This window comes from Citrus sinensis, chromosome 6 (assembly GCF_022201045.2).
Source record: "Citrus sinensis cultivar Valencia sweet orange chromosome 6, DVS_A1.0, whole genome shotgun sequence".
NCBI lineage: Eukaryota > Viridiplantae > Streptophyta > Magnoliopsida > Sapindales > Rutaceae > Citrus > Citrus sinensis.
The window spans coordinates 10,315,349-10,336,948 of NC_068561.1; the positions used below are offsets into that span (position 1 = coordinate 10,315,349).

A 21,600-nucleotide genomic window follows, 5' to 3' on the forward strand; every position below is an offset into this window, starting at 1 on the left:
GTCATGATGAGAGTTTTTTTTTTTCTTTTCTTTTTCTTTCTTTTCATGTGGGAGCGGTAGGTTTGGGAGTTGTTGTGTGGGTAATGTTTAGATGTGACAAAGCCTTAGTTACCATTCAATCTCTTTCAAAACTCCAATTAATTAATAACGTCACTTTTATGAAGATAGCATGCATGATGATTATTATTAAATGGGCAGTTTATCTCACTAAGTCAGAAATTAATGAACAATCATTCATTTATTTTGATTTCTTATGGAGCCTTGACAATGACCGATCAAATATAAATGTGTGTATATCGGTCTATGTTAAAAATCATTTAAATTGGCTGCAACATTTGGACTAATTTAATATGGGAAATTGAACTGAATTGAATAGTAAATATTAAAAAAATAACTATCATTGAATTTTTTAGCTTTTTGAGAGTACATGTACCTTAAAATTGAAAGGTGTAGGTTCGAGTTTCAATTAAGTACTGCTATGAGCCTATGACAAAAGTTAGCATTAAGATTTTAGTTCCTCTCCCATTGACAAATGGGGGTATAATAGTGATGTTACAATCAGGATTTTGAATTTGTTAATGTGCGGGAAAGTTATTAAATTATATAGTTTAATAATATAATGATCGTAAAAAATTTTAATCTGTATGTTCTAATAACTTTTTCAAACTTTAATAAAGTCTAAGATTTTTTTATCAAATCAGCAATATATATATATCTATATATATATATATAGAGAGAGAGAGAGAGAGAGTAATGCTAAAGCATTCGAGTTACAATTTATGTGATACTTATTAATAAGTTATTACATCAGTTAAGATTAAGGGCCCATTTAAAATTGCTTTTAGGAGGTTTAAAAGTGATTTTAAAAAGTTTTAAACTAATTTTGGAGTTTAGTAAATTTTTATAGAAATTACTTTCGAAAAAATCAATCGATCCTACAACAGATCTTAAAAAGGTAGAAAGGACTATCTTTTCAAAATCTAATTTTCAGAATAAGTTTTATACTTAATACAATACCATATATATCCTCCTATATATTATAAAAATTCAAAATTATCCTTATTAATTAGGAAATAACTTTTCAGAAATTATTTTTATTACCAATCATATTGAGAATTTGAGATAACAAAATAAAAAATAAAACTAATAATAGAAAATATTTTATTTTATTTATTAATTATTATATATACACAATAAAAATATTTTATATACATGTTTATAAAAATGTAAATAAATTTTATATAATATTATGTCCAATTCAGTCAATTATATTTTTATAGTTGTTTAATAATAAGATTTATTAAACTTATATGACTGTTTTTAAAATTTATACCACTTTTAAAAATAAATTTTATTAATTGTTTAACTGATTTTCTTCACAACTAATCATTTATACAATACAACTAATATCAATTATTTTAAAAGTTACAATATTAACAAACTGACTTACAATTCAAACTCAAATATGGGCATCCTCACAGGTTATATATATATATATATATATATATATATATATATATTATACCGAAGTTCATTCTTTGGATGTCTTCACATCTTCTAAGTTGTTCTTACTTTTATCCTTCATCTTTTTCCCCTTGACTTTTTGACATTTCTCATAGCTTAATAGATTTTCCACTTCCCAAACACATAAATTCTTCTCTTTCAAATGTTTGGTCAATGATGATTGACAAAATGTGTCGAATTGCTTATCGAAAGCACGTCAACTGTCGATGAATTTTGGTGTAACGTCAAAATGTGAAATTTCATTTTCTTAATTGTCATAATTTACATCACGTTATAATTTGAAGGCTACTCAGACTCCAATTAACAGAATCGGAGACTCTAGATATGTTTTTAAAATAATAATCATAATAATAATAATGTTACCAACCCCGGGGCCGATGGGTCCTATGCTCTTACCATCAATTAATATGTAGATTATTTGAATTGGACTATTGGCACTCCTGTAAAATTCTTTTAAAACTCCTTTTCAGTTATACTAAACTTATTACCAAAATTACCCTTATTTCTAAATGAATACATTTAATTTGTGAATCTTTTAGTTTTTTATTTTGTTTCGCTCCTCACAAATAATTTTTATTGGTGATAAATTTCTTGACAAAAATCAATGAATTAAATAAATTATCTCTAAGATTATGATGTAAAAAAAAGTTAGATAATTTTATCAAAATGTTTTTTTGTTTATTATCAATAGATTGTCTTATTAATTGAAGAAAAATTTATAGAGAATTCGAGAAAAAAATTACATGTGTGAGTGTGATAGCAGAGAAAATACAAGAGTTTTTTTTTTTTTAAGAGAGAAAATATAAAAATTTGAAGTGAGATAAAATATATGTGAGATATATTAAAGTGTTTGTCCTGAAATGTAATTGTAATAAAAGAGGGGTTTGAAAAAAATTATGGAGGGGCGCCAATAGTCCAACTCAGATTGTTTTATTGTTGATGAGTTGTTGAATCAGACTTGGGCTTTAGCCTCATTAACGTCTTCTACTAGTAGTCATTAGGCTTAACTGGGCTTTCGATTTTGAGTTTTCCTCTTCATGTTACATTTTTCTTTCTTTATATCAACGAACCCTGCGCACAACAAATAAATCAAATATCTTCAAGAATTAAGATACCATAATTTTACATCAGAGGTAGTGTTTTTTCTTGCAATATCTAATGCCCTTCCCAAATTATTTAATATCAAACCCTAATCAACATTCATTTTTTTTTTCACGTTCAATATTAGTCCCGAGAATCCATATTTAAGCAATCTCCGATAATCCTCTCCACACAATGTACGTAGAACTAGAAACACACAGATTTACTAACAAGTAACAAGCACACCATAAAATTTCCTTCACGAAAAATATGAGAGTAATATTAAGACTTAATGTTGAGAATGTCAAATAAAACAACATTGAATAAAAGTTGTCAAAGACACAATCCGCACCGAACAACAATGACACGATTGGTGAATATCCTTCTGTAATATGCGAATCTAATTTTTAAAAAATTGTAACATCTGTATTTATAAATATGCTCAATATATAATATTTTACTTAATAAATAAAAAACGCTCGTTTCTTCACTTAATACCAATAATGAGATTCAAATTGAATTACTGAACTCGTAGTCTTGAAGGAGGGCGAAACAACTTAAAATTTACAATGAGCCCAACTCAACTTACATAAAAAACATTTTATCCAAGTTGCTGTTTCTAAGAAAAGATCAAATGTACCAAACACCAAACCATCCTCCGTAAAGCCTTTTTTTTTATTGGATTATGTACAGGTTGTAATTAAGCTTTTGATTCTGATTCCTAGGGCTTCTGATCCTGAGGCTGGACAGGATATGGAGGTGCAGGAGGCCCATAATACTGTGGCATTCTTGCTGCTTGACTTCGGCCTCTATACCTACCAAGTAGATAAAATGCCAAAGCTACGATCAAGATGAACAGTATGAACGGCAGCGATACCTCAACAATATAAACCATTTTCAACTCTATTAATCAACCAACCGACCAATCAATCACTGCTCTTCCTCCTCCAGCTACTTCTGCATCGTCACAACACAGCATATGATTATCATGATTCCATAAATTCCATGGAATATAATACATCTACTGCCTTACGTGTATCATATACAACAAATTAATGAAACAAAATTTGCCTTGTGTACCATACATTTCAATATTAGTTCTAATGATAATGAAAAGAAAATACATATGAGAGGACGGATAGTGTAATATTATTACTATTCTACGGAGTTCTTGAAGAAGCACATGTTCAGCTTTATAATATGTTTACCCGATATAAGCTATTTTATTTTTGAGACGTAATGGGGCAGCGGAAGTAGAAAAAATAATAAAGAGAATGAAATATTTTGTCGAAAATTAAAACACTGTTGTAAATGGTGGATTGCGGATGCAAATTCCATCTAATGGAAGTGCTCCTCCCATTTATGTTCTTATATTATTAACAAATGGAAGTGTTATTCCCATTAATGTTTTTATATTATCAACAAATATGAATATTCCTCCTACTAATATCTAAATATTGCTCTTTCTCGCCCATTGGTGTGCTCATGCCCTCAACAACCTTAAGGGTATGGGATCAAGTCTCAATCTTGAGGGTATGGGTTTAAGTTCCAGCGCAGGGTCATCGCTGAGACTTGTCTCCCGGTATAATGAGAGTTAACTGACTTCCCACATTAGGATATGATCGATTTCCCTCCAATAATAGTAAGGACAAATCTCCCTCCAATTTAGTGAGGATTGATATTCGGATTGTGTTGTAATAGAATTACTCAAACAAATCTCAATGAATTTCTGATTGTAAATATCAGAATTGTAATATATAAGTGTATCAAAATATATATATATATATATATATATATATATATATATATATATATATATATATATATATTGCCCCTTCTCTGCTAATAACATTACAATTCATTTCCCTTCTGAAAACAACTTATCAACTGCCTCATGCATACTTTTGCTGAAATTTTATTGTTTTAATTTATTAGTGATTTCACGTGTATCAAGGGGTGTACCAATTTAAAAAGATTTTGCATTCAAATTTATAAGAGACGCATTTAATATTGACAGTGTCATACTAGATAACACTCTACTATACATTGACCAAAAATGACTGCTAAACACGGGCTAGGTTGAGATCAATAAATCCCACAAGAAATAAAGAGACATCTTATTATTCAAAAACTAAAGAAAAATTATTAAGGTTACGATCCTAACTAAGAATATGAGAGCAAGGAAAATAAACTCTACCATAATTAGACTAAAATACTCAAATATAAAGACACAAAACAAAATAAAAGAATTCCTAACCATGCCCCGCAACATTTTAACATTTTTTTTTCCTTCTTCTTATATATCCTAATCTTAAATTGAAATAAAAACTAGCTAAAAGTGCCCACCAGTTTATCCTTTAAGCATTAGGTTTCACTAGATTTGTTTGTTTCCATAGAAATCCAAACCCACATCAATAAAAGAACAGTACTGTGACTACTATTAATAAACAATTTAACAAGGTGAATATTATTGTTACCATAATCTTAGATTAGAAATAGCTAAATATTACAATCAGAGAAACCACAAACCTCAGCTTGCGGTGTGATCAAAATTAATCTCCTTCCTGCTCATTTGTTTTTCCAATGAAGCGATGATAATTAATCATGAACAGGAAAAATGATATAAAAAATGAGAGGAATACGTTGTGTTGCCGGCTCTGGTGGGCAATGGCATCCATTGAGACACGTGTCTCAACTTTTGACACGTTGTTGTCTCATATTTATGTGTTCATCAACTACTCCCCATGGGATGATGATGACTTTAACCTTTGAAAGAGTCAAAACTTAACCAGAGTTATACTCCACCTGAGCTCGCTTTATCCATTCTATTTTATATTTTTAAAATTGAACACTGCAAATCTTTTTTATGATAAATTAATTTGGATATAATTATCTAAAAAAGAGTTCATATAACTATTTATTATTTATGAAAAAGGAGTGTGTGTCATTTAGTTAGTTAAGATGGTACAATCTCTTATGTGAAAATAAGAGATTTAAGGTTTGAACCTCACTCACATAAGTGAGAAAAAAAATTAAATTATCATTAGACTAAATAATTGAAAAAAAATAAAAATAATAAGATTCCTGTAACCATTTCGACATATTACAGATATGTGTCTGTCATTTTCCTTATTATAAAAATAAAAAATATAATTTATTCAATTGTATGTAAACTTTGTCAATGGTCACATCCTAATATATCTATAGATAATAACTATTAAAAATTATATAACACACACACACACACAGAGAATAACAAATTTCAAAGCATTATTCATACAAGGTGATGTTCCTTAACTTCAAATTTTGATTAAAAATATGATTTTTTTTTATCCATTGAATCTACTCAATCTAATGTAGATGGATGAAGATTCATAATTTTGCTTTTGAATTTTAAATTGTCACTGTTGGATCCAATGGATAAAAAGTTTAGTAACTTTTTAAAGTCAAAATTTGAAATTAATAGAACTCTCTCTTTATCACATTTCTATTTTTTCGATTACATGATTATTAAATAGATCTTATCTGAATCAATATAATCTCTTCCGTGTCAAATTAGGGCTTAATTTCTTGACCCATTTACTCAATTAATGATACAATTATTAAACTATCAACAAAATTAATTTATATTTACATTAAAATTCACAATTTATGTTTTTTGTTCTAAATTAATTTGTTAGTTCCTATCATTAAAACGCAAATATTAAACATGATTTTTCCTTTTTTGTGAAGGATGAACGTTTATATAGCATTCAGTTTTGTAAAATTTTAAATCAACTTAAAACTTTAATTATATAAACATGTAATTTTTTAATAGACATATATATTTTTTAATATCAATACATAATAGTATCTATGCATATGAGTGCAAACTATTTATAAGATAATTTTATGCCGGCTACACTGATACACAATAGGCACTCTGACAGCTAATACTTTGATGGGTGAAGGTTATGATCGCATCAATGATGAAATAACAAAGAACAGATCAATAACTAACAATTATTCTATTACACCTTTGTTATGATCAAGTAATATGAAGTACAAACATAAATTAAAATCCCCCTTAATTAACTAGGATTTGGGTCTCAAACACAGTAGAAACCAGCAAAGGAGACCTCAATGACACAAGGCAAATGCTTGCAACACATTTATGATTATGAACCACAAACGCTGTTACAGGAAAAGCATCAGCCCAAACAATTACCTCAGAATTTCAATCATGAGGCCTGAAAGCTAGCAAAATGAAGGAAACGGACACTCAAAATCTATCTGGGGACAAAAGTAACCAAAAAACTAAAACTGGAATTGATCAATTTCCACCTTTCTAACCATTTTCGTTAACTCTTGCCGCAATTACATATCCAGTAACTTGTATCCTATGTATATATAACATACATGGCACTAATATTTGCAGCATCAACATTTAATACACGAGAATGCAAGCGTGTCCTGTAACCGATCAACCCTCATATACAGTTTGAGCTGCTTTTTAAAATCAAGAAGCCCAAAGACCATTGACCAAGCTGGAGGCAATTTGTAAACAAAGGTTATGAGCCATAAGCAGATGCCGTCAGTACCTTCCGTGGCCCAGAAACCTCGTGAGTGCCAGCTGGCTTGTTGGATAATCGACGTCTGTACCGTTTGAGAACAGATGCCAAATTCTCTTTCCCTTTCGGAAAGGCCACATCCCCAGCAGCAGTGCCTGTTCGACCCTTCCGACAAGATATTGCATTTTCCACGTCCTTGATAAGGTCTAGGAGCATTGCTGCAGTTGTGCATTTCCCTTTTGCTGGTTTCACAGCAGGAGGCAACATGCCATTTGAAAGAGGAGGGCTTGACTTCTGATGCACCGCAGGGATTTGAAGGCAAAAGCATGCCGACATTGGAGAACGAGGTCTTGAAAATGCCAAATCTATGACACCCTGTAAAATGTTATCGAAAAAGCAATACCGTCAAACTCCTCAAACCAGAAGACATAAGTAATGATAAATGATTCCAGTGTTCATGCTTCGTAGTTTGTACAAATCAAATAAGGGTACAAATTAGTTTTCCTAATAAAACCCAAAACACAAATCTCAAGAAGTCTTAATCATAATTTGGCTATAATATTCCTAAAATGATAATGACTCAAATGAAATTTCCCTGAGTGCAAACTTCATCATGTAAAATCCTCCTATGTGGAGCCATGAATGATAGATAATCCTATTCAACAAAATAACAGAATATAACCTGTCATATTTAGTCAACCAGTAACCAAAACAATCATCTTACCACAGAAGCAATGGGCACTTGAAGCATATACTAGTCAGTTAAATAGATAAGCAGCTTTAAAAATTTACCTGAAGACGATTCAATACGTAAGTATATTTTCCCCACAGTTCAGGCCGGCTCTCCATGAGGGAAAGATTAAGAATCCGGTGAATGCACCATACTCCGAAGCTTAATATCAAGTCCACTTTCCATATACAGCCATCTCCACAGTGAGGAACCGAGGAGACCATGAAGTTGGTAAAACTTGCCTCATCATTCTTCAGTGTGGAACCAAGCTTCCTTTCATAAGTCAAATAGTGAGATTCACCCATATGAACCACCTGGTTTTTCTCTCTAGTTTCAGCTTCATAAAGAAACTTCTCCCTAGCAGCCACTCGATCAATTAAATCTTCATCAGCTCCATCATTATGTCTAAACAACCACTCAGATCCTTCTAATTGCAAAATCTTTACAATACAAACTCTAAAAGATTGGAGAAGTTTTGCTTCTGCATCAGCAATTGAAGTAGCTTCTTGAGAAATGGCATTTGACTTACTTTTATCAACTACACCAAACTGCTCAAAAGGCTGTCTAGACCAAAGCGATCCAGCATCTAAGCCTGAACTTAACTGCATGGGGAAAGTATCTCTATAGATTTTTGATGGAGAGAGCTCATCAAACGCCAAAGTTGTTCCCGCCCTAGATCCAGGCTTCGAATACAGGGATGGTTCGTAACTTGGCCTCCCGATAGATGGCTTATATGCAATGGAACCATCCACACGAGCACCCTTATCGGACATAAATTGTTCCCTTAGGGGAACAGAAAGTCCCGATATGTCAGGCAAGCTATGGTATTTCTTTGCACTGGATGATGGTATAGAAACAGAATCAGCAGGTCCAGAAGAGGAAACATCAAAATATGATCTTTCAGATTGCAATTGAGTATTCCTAGATACTGCAAGGTTCTGCTGAAACCCAGAGGCTTGTACAGTGCTTCTTCCATTCTGCAGTTTCTGCCCCAAAGCAAAAGCAACTGAGTCCATGTAATTGGTAGGGCCCAAAGAGGGGGACTTGGGAGCTGGTGACTCCCGCTGACCATTCAAGAAATCAGAATTTCTGTCCCTAGCCATTCGACTCAGATGTGCCAAGTCACAACCATGCACCGTTGCTGGCTGATAATTCCAGGAATCAGAAGATGGTGCAGTGCGCAGACTAGAGTACCGCCTCTCACCGGAGTCTTCTGAAGGAATGCCCAGACCAGAGTACCGCCTTTCACTGGAGTCTTCAGATGAAATGTGCAGACTAGAGTACCGCCTTTCACTGGAGTCTTCAGATGGAATGTGCAGACTAGAGTACCGCCTCTCACCAGAGTCTTCTAATGGAAAACGCAAACTAGAGTACCTCCTCTCACCAGAGTCTTCTGATGGAATTCGCAGACTAGAGTACCGCCTCTCACCAGAGGCTTCAGAAGGAATGCGTAAACTAGAGTACCGTCTCTCACCAGAGTCATGAACACTATGGTTGGCATTCTGCGCATATGCATCCAACAGCTGCATTTGATTGGACCACAATGACGAAGATCCCCTTTGAACTCCATATGATGAGTCCATACTATTTTGCACTCTGTGCTTGGGAGAATCATATAAACTGGAATTCAACAGAGAATCAGGCACTCTGCCTACAGTTGGGATGTATCCACTAAATTCCTTTGCCGAAGTATCGATTTTCAGAGAAGCGGGCTTTGAATCAACTCCTAGCACTAAATCCAGTTTCTTAGCCCTGGCTTCTTGAGTAATTTGCCCGTGGTAGTCATACAACTGTCCCCAAAACTCGTCCAGAACCCCAGCTAATTGGCGTCGCGCGGCACGCCCCAACCCAACTAATCTTGAAAGGCTTCCAACACTACTCCCACCATCATCACTTTTCCCACTGAGACTCCTCAATGAAGCCGGACCATCAGACATCAAGGCTGAGGTACTCTCGGGTGCATCTTTGGATGATTCTTCAGTCTCAAGCTCAGTCTCAGGCTCCCAGGAATCTGCTTCATCATCATCCTTTTCAGTGCGTAAATCTCCTTCAACAGGAACTGTTTTCACCATTGGATCTGCCGATTTGATCTTCAAGGATTTGCCATCCAACAAATCATCGCCAGTGACATCCTTCGCCCCAGTGGTTGAGGCAGACATTGAACCTACAGCAGATGCTGATTCCTCTTGAAAACATATTGCGGGACTAGGAAATGCAATATTAGGATGGTTTTCCTCAATAGCAGCCAAACGAATTTCCTGATCAGACTCCATGATTGTCTCAGGCAAATCAAGGTCAAAATTTGTAACAGATGCATCTGGTTGACTTTCCGCAGACTTTCCCGCTGATGCAACTGATTCCCGCTTCTCTAAGGGTTCCTCGACAAGATACCTAGCTTCCTTTGAATTATCTTCCTCCCTCTCTGTAAAGGTTTCAGCTCGTTGAAATTCCCAGCTCCAGTCTGGAGCATTGTTTCTAGAACTTGCAGATCTTAAAGGGGTAGTAGCTAGCCAAAGCATCAAACAAAGTGATGTAAAAGTAGTGATGAGAAAAACAGCAAAGGGTAATGCCACAGTACCTCCCGAGTTCCATCTCAAATTACCCACCCAATCACTATTTCCAAATATCATTTCTACCATAAATATAAGCTTTAAACCTAGCATCCCCATGAATGTAATCAGTACCAAGAACTCGTGATACTGAGAAATTTTATGGACACCCATTATTTGTCTTGATGAGGCAACCCGAAAAAGTGGTATCACAGAAGATGGAAGCATTATGGCTACCATTACCTGTGTGAATATAAGCAACTGATATACCCCCTCAGCTCCTGATGTCCACACACAATAAAGAGCAGGGACTATACTAATAATTCTAATTGTAGCATGGTGGAGCCAACCAGGTATGTCCAGTCTGAGAAAATCTTGTAAGACTACTTGTCCACTGAGATTCCAATTTACCGCTATGATTTGGTTAGAAAAAAACAGAACCAATACAAAGGCAAATGGCACTACCGGGCTCCTGAACACCTGCATTTCAACAATTTGGATAGAGATCATTGGATGAGTATGTAGCAAATGATAATTGTTATTGCTGCAGAAACTATATGCAAATAGCTATTTGCAAGATTGTTGAAAAGTATTAAGTAGAACTTTCTCATGAAAACGAAAAATTAAAAAATTAAAAATTAAAAAAAGAAGAATAAAGAAAACACCTGTTCCATTAGAGACATTGCATCCTGAAAAGTAAGCAGAACAAGACCGGTACTGTAGAACAGGTTTGCCGCTGAGTTCATCAGCACATAATTCACCATATAGATGCCACTGAAGATGCATAAGATGGCAAAAAAATGGTCATGACACAAGGCACCCTTGGATATGTTCACCTGTCCCTGATGCCGCTGCAAGAATAAAGAGAGCAGAAACTTTTAGAAACTTAACAAACAAACTATATTGACTTTGAGAATCAAATAAGAATGAAACTTGATGTAGACTAGCTCCCATGTGAAGAGTATACAAAGCAGATTGATCCAAGTGTGAGCTACAGTTCAAGTGTAGTGTCAAAAAAGAAGAGAAGTCCAGAAAACCCAAGATCCAGTAAAATACCAGTAAATGGGTTACAAAGGGCACCAATCAAGGTCATTCTTAACAGCACAAAGAGTATAAATTGTGAAATATATCAGAATGCTCAATATCACAAGTTTTGAACATTTAAAGCTCTAATAGACACGACATAGTCAAATACACAATAGTGATTTCAGGATTTGAATATTTGAGTCAACAAAAGTCCAGAGAAAGAAAATAAGAAAAGTGTCCTCTCATACATGGGATCATAAATCGATTCTATCACCAAGTCTGATCAAAACATGACAAAAATGCACAGATGGGCACATAAAAATGATGTATGAAATATGAAAAGAATGAAGGGGCATGTGCAAAAGAGAGAGCGAAGTACCCGAACAATAGAAGAATGGAGGTAAAAATTGTGAGGCATCATGCTTGCTCCAAGAAGACTCATTATAGAGAATGCACTGTCTCCACTAAACTTAGTTAGCATCCCATTGACAGAGAGTGGAATTTCTGGTTGACTTATGAGTACCCCAAGAACATAAGAAAGCAATATGATTCCTGCTGTGCATATCCACAGGAATTTTGCCTTGTAGTTCTCCTGAAAATTCAACATGATTAGCTCATCAATAAACTGCCACGAAAAGATTATAAAAGAACACAAGTGATCAGCCTACCAGTTGACCAGCAAAAAATGGAAATAGAATAGCATCAGCAGCTGCTAAAAAAACACATGTGGACAACTCCACACCCATCAAAAGATTAAGTCCATGGGCAATCCCCAGAACCTGGAGGCAAAATTAGCAAGATCAGATTTTAGTAACAATACAAGGAGAAACCATGAAAGATAAAAGTCACAAATCATGGTAAATACCCAAGTTCCTTCAGCATCTGGAAAAGAAGACAAACATAATATCAGTGCGTTAAACATGAGAAGACACCTACCATGGTAAGATCCAGCAAAATGACGGAAAGCTCTGTTTGAACTCCTATGAATACGCATGTCCACTTGTCATACTCTTCTCCACAAATCTACAGTCATTATTAAGAAAAAGAAATTAAGTTTGTTAAACTTCATGGGGAGTAGAATATGCAAAACAGAAGAGAAGAGAAGAGGGGAGAATGAGAGTATCAATAATCGACAATCCCATCAAATAACCAGATACAAGGGAAGAGATGATAATACTTAGTTTACTTTTACTCCAGTTTACCATGTGCAACACTTAGTTTACTTTTACTCCAGTTTACCATGTGCAAACTGATGTATCAAAATTATAAAAATAATAATAACAGTTACTAGTATTACTATAGGGAGAATTGCAGAGGGGAAAATGTGATACCTGAGCAAGATCCTTTCCAGTGACAACAGCAATACGAGCTGACAGGTATTGGCAAAAAATGGCAGCAAAATTGAAAACTAGCATAAGTGCTACCAAATCAAACCCAAAGTGAGCACCTCCCTCAATGATTACAGCCCACTTTCCAGGGTCAACATATCCAATTGATATCAGAAGCACAGGTAGGACAGCAGGAACTAGCCGATAAAGAACACCTGACTGATAGTTGGAATTTGCCAACTCAGCATCCATGTTAGTACTCTGCATTTAAAGAACCGAATACCAGTGTAGTATGATACTTATATTGCACTTCCAACCGCAGAACCACCAAATGTGTGGCAAGTTAAATAGATTACATGGCTCTGCATCGCCACCATATCAACCGACGAAGGGTAGCAGCTAACATCAGTTTTTCACCAGATCATCAATTTCTTCTATTAAAACTAGATACTTAATGTAAAGCTAATGTGAAATCCTCCATCTTTTACACACATTAATTGTGAGGAGTACATCTGCGAACGAGATCCCGAAAAATCAGGACGTATGAGCACTTGTACAGGTCAGCCTTCCTCTCATGACACGACTACTGCTGCGGTGGCCGCAAGCATTAAAAAATCAGCACTAGCTGTGGTCGTCCAATGCCAATCTAAAGTGGCCACAACTATAAAGTAATCTTGACACCCAAATAAACTTTCTTTTCATCTCCTGGTCATGACATGCACATTCATCCAAATCATAGGAAACTTTAGACAATAAATTAGAGTACAATAACAAATAGCTGCAACAGCAATCCAGCAAAAGTATATCTCCAAGTAATTTGATCCACTTTCTCCTTGAACAGCAAACTTGACAGGTAATCTGATTCAATGAGTAATATGAATTCACCGTTAACATAAAAGCATCAGAAATTTAAGAATTTAACAAATAGCCAATAATATTGCACATAGTTTACCAGACGAAGAAATTGGTACTACGGGCTCAACATTTAAACAAAGCTACAAGTAAAACATCAGTTGACACACGGATTGAAAGAAACATATACAATCAGGTTTTGCTAAGCACTAAGATGTTTCCACTGAATCAAACAACATAAAGTCCGCAAAAGTGAAACCACCACCAAAAGACATTCCACTAAACCAAGGTCAAACTCCAGTGTCTAAAGCCATATAGTAGTATGCCAACGTGCTTACAAACAATAAAGGACTTGCTGAAAGTCATTCAACATATAAAAAGAAGCCATTATATACACTTTGAGAACTTAAAGTAGTAACAACGATGACAACAACATCTACAAGAATCTAATAAAAACCCATCAAAATTCCAAAGCCTGAAACCAACAAATATGAAAACCCAATTCAGCGCTCGCCTGAGATCTTCCCATAACATTAGAAAACGTAAAACAGAAAAGACCCCATAAAAATGATAATGATAATAATATTATTAATAATAATAATAATAATAATAATAATAATAATCCCAAAACAAAACCCATATAAAAATCACCGCCATGGATCTGAGTCAACAAAAACTCCACAAACCCAGATACCATTTAGCACAAATCTCGAGATAAATTACAAAAACTAAGAATCAAAAAACAAAAACCCCAAAAAAAAAATATTAGGGTTTTGATAAATGTTGAATCATTACCTTCTGAGCTCTTATCACTTCCACTTATCGTCTCAAAAACTATATCCCTATCTGGTAGTTTGAAGTGTACAAGTAGATCTTTAACAGGATCTGCTTTAATGAGTAACAGCAGGAGCTAAACCTAGAATTTATTACAGATATATGAAAGAGAGAGGAAAAGCTGTCTCAGTTTGTTGAGAAAGAAAGAAAGAAAGAAAGTAAAAGTGGAAAGAAACAATAATAATAAAAATACAAATTATAATAATTAAAATATCTGTATAAATTTTGTTTACAAGGAAAAGTAAAGGGAGGAGTGAAAGTGGGCTTTTGAAAAGTTTTCACATCAAACTGAAGAGTTAAAAAAAGCAAAAGCTAGAAAGATCTAAAAGACAGTTTAGCGTTTTCCATACTTTAACATTTATAGCAGATGAGAGAGAAAACTCAACTCTCTCTCTCTCTCTCTCTCTCTCTCTCTCTCTCTCTCTCTCTCTCTCTCTCTCTTCTTTATTTTATTTTCTTTTCAATTTTTTTTTCTCAAAGTTTTTTTCCTTTCTCATTCTCTTTCCTTGTTTGAGTCTTTGGTCATAGACTACCCTCTCTTGGAGTCTTGGGTTTTTATCTTTTCCTTGTCTTTGCCTTATATCACAGACAGACTCACTTATCAAAGTCATCAGTCACTTATTTACAACTATGCTTTCTCTTCGAATGATTACATACCATACAGTGTCATCTTCCCTTCACTGTTTCTTACTTTCACACTTATTTACAGCTCACTAACCAGTTTCGCAAAATTTTATTTAAAAGCACTTTTTGTCCTTTACAGTGGCAAATGGGTGCAAGAAATTTTGTTATTGTGCAATGCACGTTGTCAATGCACCGTACTAAAAAACGACAAATCGTTTATAAACAGTAAATTTAGGTCAAGTACCACTATGCATATCGATTGTTGCAAGTTATCCGAGAGTCACAAAAATATTCTAAACCTTTTTTTCTGGATTTACTCCGAAATTTTTTCATTAATATTGTAATATAAGTCAATTGATATCATAATTCGAAGTCTGTCCAGACTTATTTGAACATAGTTAATTATTCAGCGATGTCCTAACTAAAAATATGATCCCATGAAGAATGGAAAGTTTTATTACTTTATTCACCTCAAGTGAAGATATCAACCGTTAAACTAAAAAGAATTAAATTTTTGAAAAATTACTTTGTACATGTTAAATTTATGTAAAAATCATGGAAAAGTAAAATCAAAACAGGTAGTATGGATAATATACTACAATGAAATAAAATAGTGTTAATAGTTATATTTTTTTTTTGTGTATTAAATCATCTTATATTTAAAAATTTTATTGGACTCTAATTAATTCATATTCGAATCGGGTAGAACTATTAAAACGACAAAACTAAGGATCAAGGTTAACTAGTGCAGTTAAGATAATAGTAGATGCTCTAATACCTACAGACTGTGGTTTGTACGCATCTTTTTATGATGGATTTAGATAAATTAATACTGTACTCTCCATGATGGAGCTGGCTAAGTTACAGATTCTGTAACATACAGATCCAACTTAGCCAGCTCCTGATTGGTTAGCTAGCTACCAAACAAAAACAATTGAATGCTTTTTCTCCATATGCAGGACAGGTGTGGTGCATGCATTGGGTGCGTATGTTACAGAATCTGTAAGGTAGACAGGTCCCTCTATGATAAATGGGTTATATTATATTATAAATTTAGAAATATATAAAATAAAAAAGGGGAAAATTGAGAAAGGATAACATTCAACCCCCTTGTACCGAAATGTTGAAGTTGGATATTGGCCATTCGTTTTCACAAAACTTAGGTTATTTTGTCAACTAGCCAAAATGCAAGAAGCTTGTTAGAATTTTATTGGTGTAGTGGGCAAAAAAACTTGATTCCACAAAATGGGAGAGCAAAGACCAATCGCATAATTATTAATTAATTTAGAAATCAACTACCGGCCAAAATTAATCAGCATTGAAGTTAGAATTGTATTTTGTCATAACCTCAGTGTTACTTGATAACAAGCGAAGTCCCAACTCAGGCAATCTTGGAATTTTGTTCGGTTGGGGGATGTTTAAAATATATTATAATTTTGAAAAACATAATATCAAATAGCACAACAACTATAATATTTCTACTCTTCAACGAGTTTTCTTGTTTTATAAAACATCTTTCTTTTTAATTTATTTTATGCATGTGAGTTATTACTTATTAGCATGGGTAATACAAAATAAGATCTTCTCTTGATCTGAGCTCTAATGAGCTTTTAAAGATCTTCTGTCACATGTCTTTTAATAGTAGTGTATGAGTAAGATTTAACTTCTTTTATTTTTTTTATTTATTAACAACCCATCAATAATTGAGTTATTTACTCGGGGTATAATCAGATCAGGAGAGAATCCTGACCCGAGTAATACATATTTTGTAAAATCAAAATAACTAAATAAATTTTAAATAACTAGGCTTTTAGATGTGGAGCATGTTGAAACTTTTCAAAATCAGCTGGTGCATTTTTATAGTTTCAAAACTCAAATGGGACTCTTTTACAAAATTCAAAGAAAATGACGCCTTCTTTAAAAAAAAAAAAGATCGTACTTTGAAAATTTTCAAAAGCCTAATAGGGCTATCCCCCCTTTGTCCTATGCTGGACTGCCCATTGTCCAAATAATTTGGAAAATTAAATTATTGTTAAAGAAATTTATTGGTACTTGAAAAAAATATCTATAGCCAAGATTAATTTATTTATGTCTTATTTTATTTACATTTGCAGAGATAAAAAGCTTATTTCATTGGTGAATTTTTAATCCTCAATAATAAGTGTTACTACTTAAAAATTATAAACCCAAGCTAGTGATCGGTACAACTTATTTTGAGTTATAATTTAGAAGAAATGAATAGGGTAAATTCTTATTTAGTTTTTATATTATGAGGTTAGTGTCTATTTAATCCTTATATTTTAAAATTACCTCAAAACATTATTGCCATTAAATTAGGTAAATCCTTATTAACAATGGCATAAATTCATTGTCATCTACTTCTATATTCAGAGATCAAAGGCTATGTTTAGAAGTTAGGACTGAGTGTGGGATTAGACTAATTTTCGGATTAAATATTTATCCCATATTTAGCAACTTTCCTTGGATTGGATTAGGAGGACTAATTAAATTCAAATTTAGTCCTTAAATCATGAGATTAGCAATTCAAATTTATAAGTGGGTTTAGATAGGATTAGATTAAGAGAAAAAAAATTGTCCATTTATAACATTTCTTTCATATATAACACCATTTTTTATTTATTGCTTAAAATTTAATTATTTATTTATTTCATTCATTATTTACTTTTTTATAGTCTAATTAAGTTGGTACTTTTACTTCAATAAAATAAATTTTTTAATAATTTATTACAACAACTAATTGTATTAAATTTAATAATCACTTATTTAATATTAAAAATAATCATGAAAATTCATAATACTAGTAATTAATTGATTATATATATATATTATTTCTAACTTTTTGATAAAACAAAATATGTCTAAAATATTTGATAAAAAATTAATTAAATAATTAAATAGTTTTATTAATTTATATTTGTTTATTATAATTATAACTACATAATAACTAATTTACTATATCTTTAATTTTCTTATTAATTAACTTTAAATTAATGTTAATTATCACTATTAAGTATTCATAAATTTATTTAAATATAATTTAATATTGTCCAATCCGATATTTACCAAACATAAGATAATATTGTACAATCAAACCTAATCTAATCTAATATAATTAAGGCCCCATTTGGAATTGAGGTTGAAACTTAATAAGCTGCTTATTTCATAATTTCTAACAAAAGTAATGGTTGATAAATTTTGTAAAAACTGTTTATTTCATAATTTTCTTTATTTTGTCAATAACTTTTAAAAGTAGGTGGGGGTTGCTTTTCAAAAGAAGCTTATTAAATAAGTTACCATATCTTTTTAAGTTTCCTATTATAACCTTAATATTTAAAAAAATTATATCTTATTTTTCATACACCCTAATTATGTCCTACTTTCCATACACTCTAAATATATAAGCAATTAGATATCATATTATCACTACAATCAAATTACTATCAAAACTACTGTAAATTATCTCCAAAATCAAAATTTTGACCTAGTAAGTTCATTAGATTTTATTTAATTAATTTTATTTTTCACTTTTTGTAATTTTATGTGTTTTAAAAAGAAAAAAGTATGTCTAAACATTATTAAAAATACTCCAAAAAAATATAAGATAATTTAAATATATATCTATTTTGATTATTATTATGTAATAAAACAATACATTTGTAACTAAATTTACCAAACATATCTATATTACTTTTAAACTCATAACAACCACGATAATATAGTTTATCAAACACTAAATAACTTTTTTAATAAAAAATTTATTACATCTGTAAAGTAAAAACAACCTATTTAATCAGCAACTGTAATCTCAAATTGACCTAAATCCGATCTTAATATTTAATTCATTCTAATTCCGTATGCCAAAGACAGCCAAAAGGTACGTAAGATTTTGGATCTCCTACAATTACGATTAATTATATGTTGGATAATATCAACCCTTGGAATAATAGTAATTATGAAAACTGTCGAGCTTAAATTTAAATGGATATTTTATGATAATTGTTTTACTTTACGTTCCATTCAAGAAAGGGTATTTCGGTACGGATAAAGATGAAAGTCTGGCAACGACAGCACGTTTGGCTTCGTCCGTCATCGTATCAATCCTATTAGAAGCCAGTCAAGCTAAAACAGTAGCTACGCATGCAAAAGACAAAATAGCTGAAGTGTACTTGTTTGACTTATTAACATAATTCCAAGATTAATTTTAGAAATTTCAGAATTATAAAACGTGGAGTAGTTAATACAACCAGGTCCCATAATCCCAGCATAGTACTTGGCTTGACTCCTAACAGACCATATCTTTTGTTGTTTTTCATTTATTAGATCAAGAATAGAAAAATTACTATGAGATAGTCTAGTTATGAGTGCGTTTAGAATTAAAGTTAGATTGTTATATTTTTTAAATTACAGTATTAAAATATTTGATAAATATTAATTACTGTAAATTAGAAATTATATTAATTTAATTTTTTCTTATATGATGAAAAATATATTATATCTTTAAATCAAAATTATTATTTAAAATTTATATTTACTACATATTATTAACTTTTATTTTATAGTTATAAGTTTTTTCACAACAATTGTATCTTAAAAGTTATAACATATCAATCCCAAGAAGAACTTATCTCAGCATATGTAGAGTATTAGATCTTTCTACTGACCTCGCTTTAAAATCCACTACTCTGTCATGTGGCAGAACATTAGTGGATTATCTTATATATGTTTTCTTTCATAAAATACATGTAATTTTTAATCAATGGTACTAAGGAGAAGAAACCACTTTCTGATTGAGCAACCCCATCCTTGAGCTTAAGCTCAAGGGTTCAATTCCCATCCGTTGAGCATACTTTTTTCTTTTTTTTTTCACATTGGTTTATTGGATAAATGGTGTGTTTGAGATTGAGGTATTGTAACTTTTAAGCTATAACTGTTGTGGAAAAAAGCTGTAATTATGAAACAAAAGTTAGTAATATATAATAAATTTACATTTTAAATAATAATTTTGACAAAATTATTAAAGATATAATAGATTTTTCATGATACAAGTGAAAAATCATATAAACATAACTTTTAAGATATAACAGTTAGTGTTTACCAAACACTTTAATATTTACCAAACATTTTAATGTTGTACCTTAAAAAATACAGAAACACAACCTCAATTCCAAACGCACCTAAAAATTCATAAACACATTGTGTCATGACTCAACCCAGACCTGGCAAGATATTGTCCGCTTTGGGCCTTAACAAGGCCCGCACGGATTTGTTGGGGCGCCCATACACCCCAAAACGCGTCTTGCCAATTAAGGTGTGGATCACCCCTTATAAACCCAGCATCTCTCCCGTGCTTTGCCGATGTGGGATTCGCCTAGGTGTTACACATTGACATTGATATATCAAAGTAGGTCTCGACAAGCATTGGTAATTGATTGAAGTCCTTACATGACTGAGAAATTTACGAAAATAACCATTAATATTTTATTATTTTCGCAATTAATCCTCTCAACTTTTTTCTATTAACATTAGCCAAATACAAGCCTTTCTTCCCAAATTACCCTTTTTTACATAACAAAACCAACGTTGTTTCTCCCATATCGCCAAACCAAAAGCAGCTTTTCACTCTTAAATCATCAGCCAACGGCGACCGCAAAAGATAACGGTAAAAGTGATATCCGATCATAATCTATCCGGATCCAACACAAATCGACTTCACTTAGTGGTATGAATTATTTTCTGAACTTAGTGACTGAGTCGGGTGAATCTGAATCTGGCGACAGGTTGCCTGTCGCAGCAAAACTTGGTGCGACAGGCAACCTGTCGCACCAAGCAAGGTGCGACAGGCACCTGTCGCACCCACCCTGGAGATTCATTAAAATTGTATTATTTTAATAGGACTCAAATAATTTTTTTTTTATAATTTCAGGCTTAATGGATTCAGTTGTACTTGAATTGTGTTACGATGGTTGGTGGGAGACATTAGAGAATGGCTGTATGAAGTACGTGAATGGTAAAAATCGAGTTTTTTTTGTTGGAAAAAATTATCTGTTTGATCAGTTATTGGCAAGAGTATACGAGGTGTTACAAATAAACCCTAATGACTATAGTATCACAATGAAGACAACTTTGAGGTCTAGTAACACATTATATCGTATATGTGCAATGCCCATGGATATATGTGATGATGAAATGGTGATGGTTGTGTTGCATATGGCATCTGACGTAGCTAATTTTGGATGCATTCCTATATTTGTGACCACATCACCTCGAGTTCCGAACGAATGTATTGAGCCACATGTCGATACAGAAACTTCGTTTAGAGCAAATATGTCTGGCCCCGATAATGATGAAGAGGTGTTGCCAAGGACAATATCGCTGCAGCAATATTACTCTCCAATCCACGACAATTATGACAACATTGATGATAATAGCGTTACGTTACAGGATGTTAGAGCAACAATATTTCCAATAGGGTGAGAGAAGTT

General features: G+C 32.6%; 1 protein-coding gene and 1 long non-coding RNA gene across 2 annotated transcripts; both read right to left on the reverse strand.

Annotated features, from left to right (window-relative positions):
• Positions 1–3,075: 3,075 nt before the first annotated feature.
• Positions 3,076–5,408, reverse strand: LOC107177478 (uncharacterized). The gene is made up of 2 exons (XR_001508534.3): positions 5,134–5,408; positions 3,076–3,561 (listed from the first exon to the last, which is right to left on the reverse strand). It is a non-coding gene; the product is annotated as an uncharacterized LOC107177478 (long non-coding RNA).
• Positions 5,409–6,573: 1,165 nt separating this feature from the next.
• On the reverse strand, positions 6,574–14,842 carry LOC102620923 (ethylene-insensitive protein 2). The gene is made up of 9 exons (XM_052443868.1): positions 14,824–14,842; positions 14,435–14,555; positions 12,791–13,645; positions 12,396–12,482; positions 12,128–12,238; positions 11,839–12,051; positions 11,099–11,284; positions 7,947–10,913; positions 6,574–7,529 (listed from the first exon to the last, which is right to left on the reverse strand). Exons 3-9 carry the CDS (start codon positions 13,052–13,054, stop codon positions 7,155–7,157), a joined length of 4,203 nt encoding a protein of 1,400 aa, XP_052299828.1. The 5' UTR covers positions 13,055–13,645; positions 14,435–14,555; positions 14,824–14,842; the 3' UTR covers positions 6,574–7,154.
• Between the last annotated feature and the right edge of the window lie 6,758 nt (positions 14,843–21,600).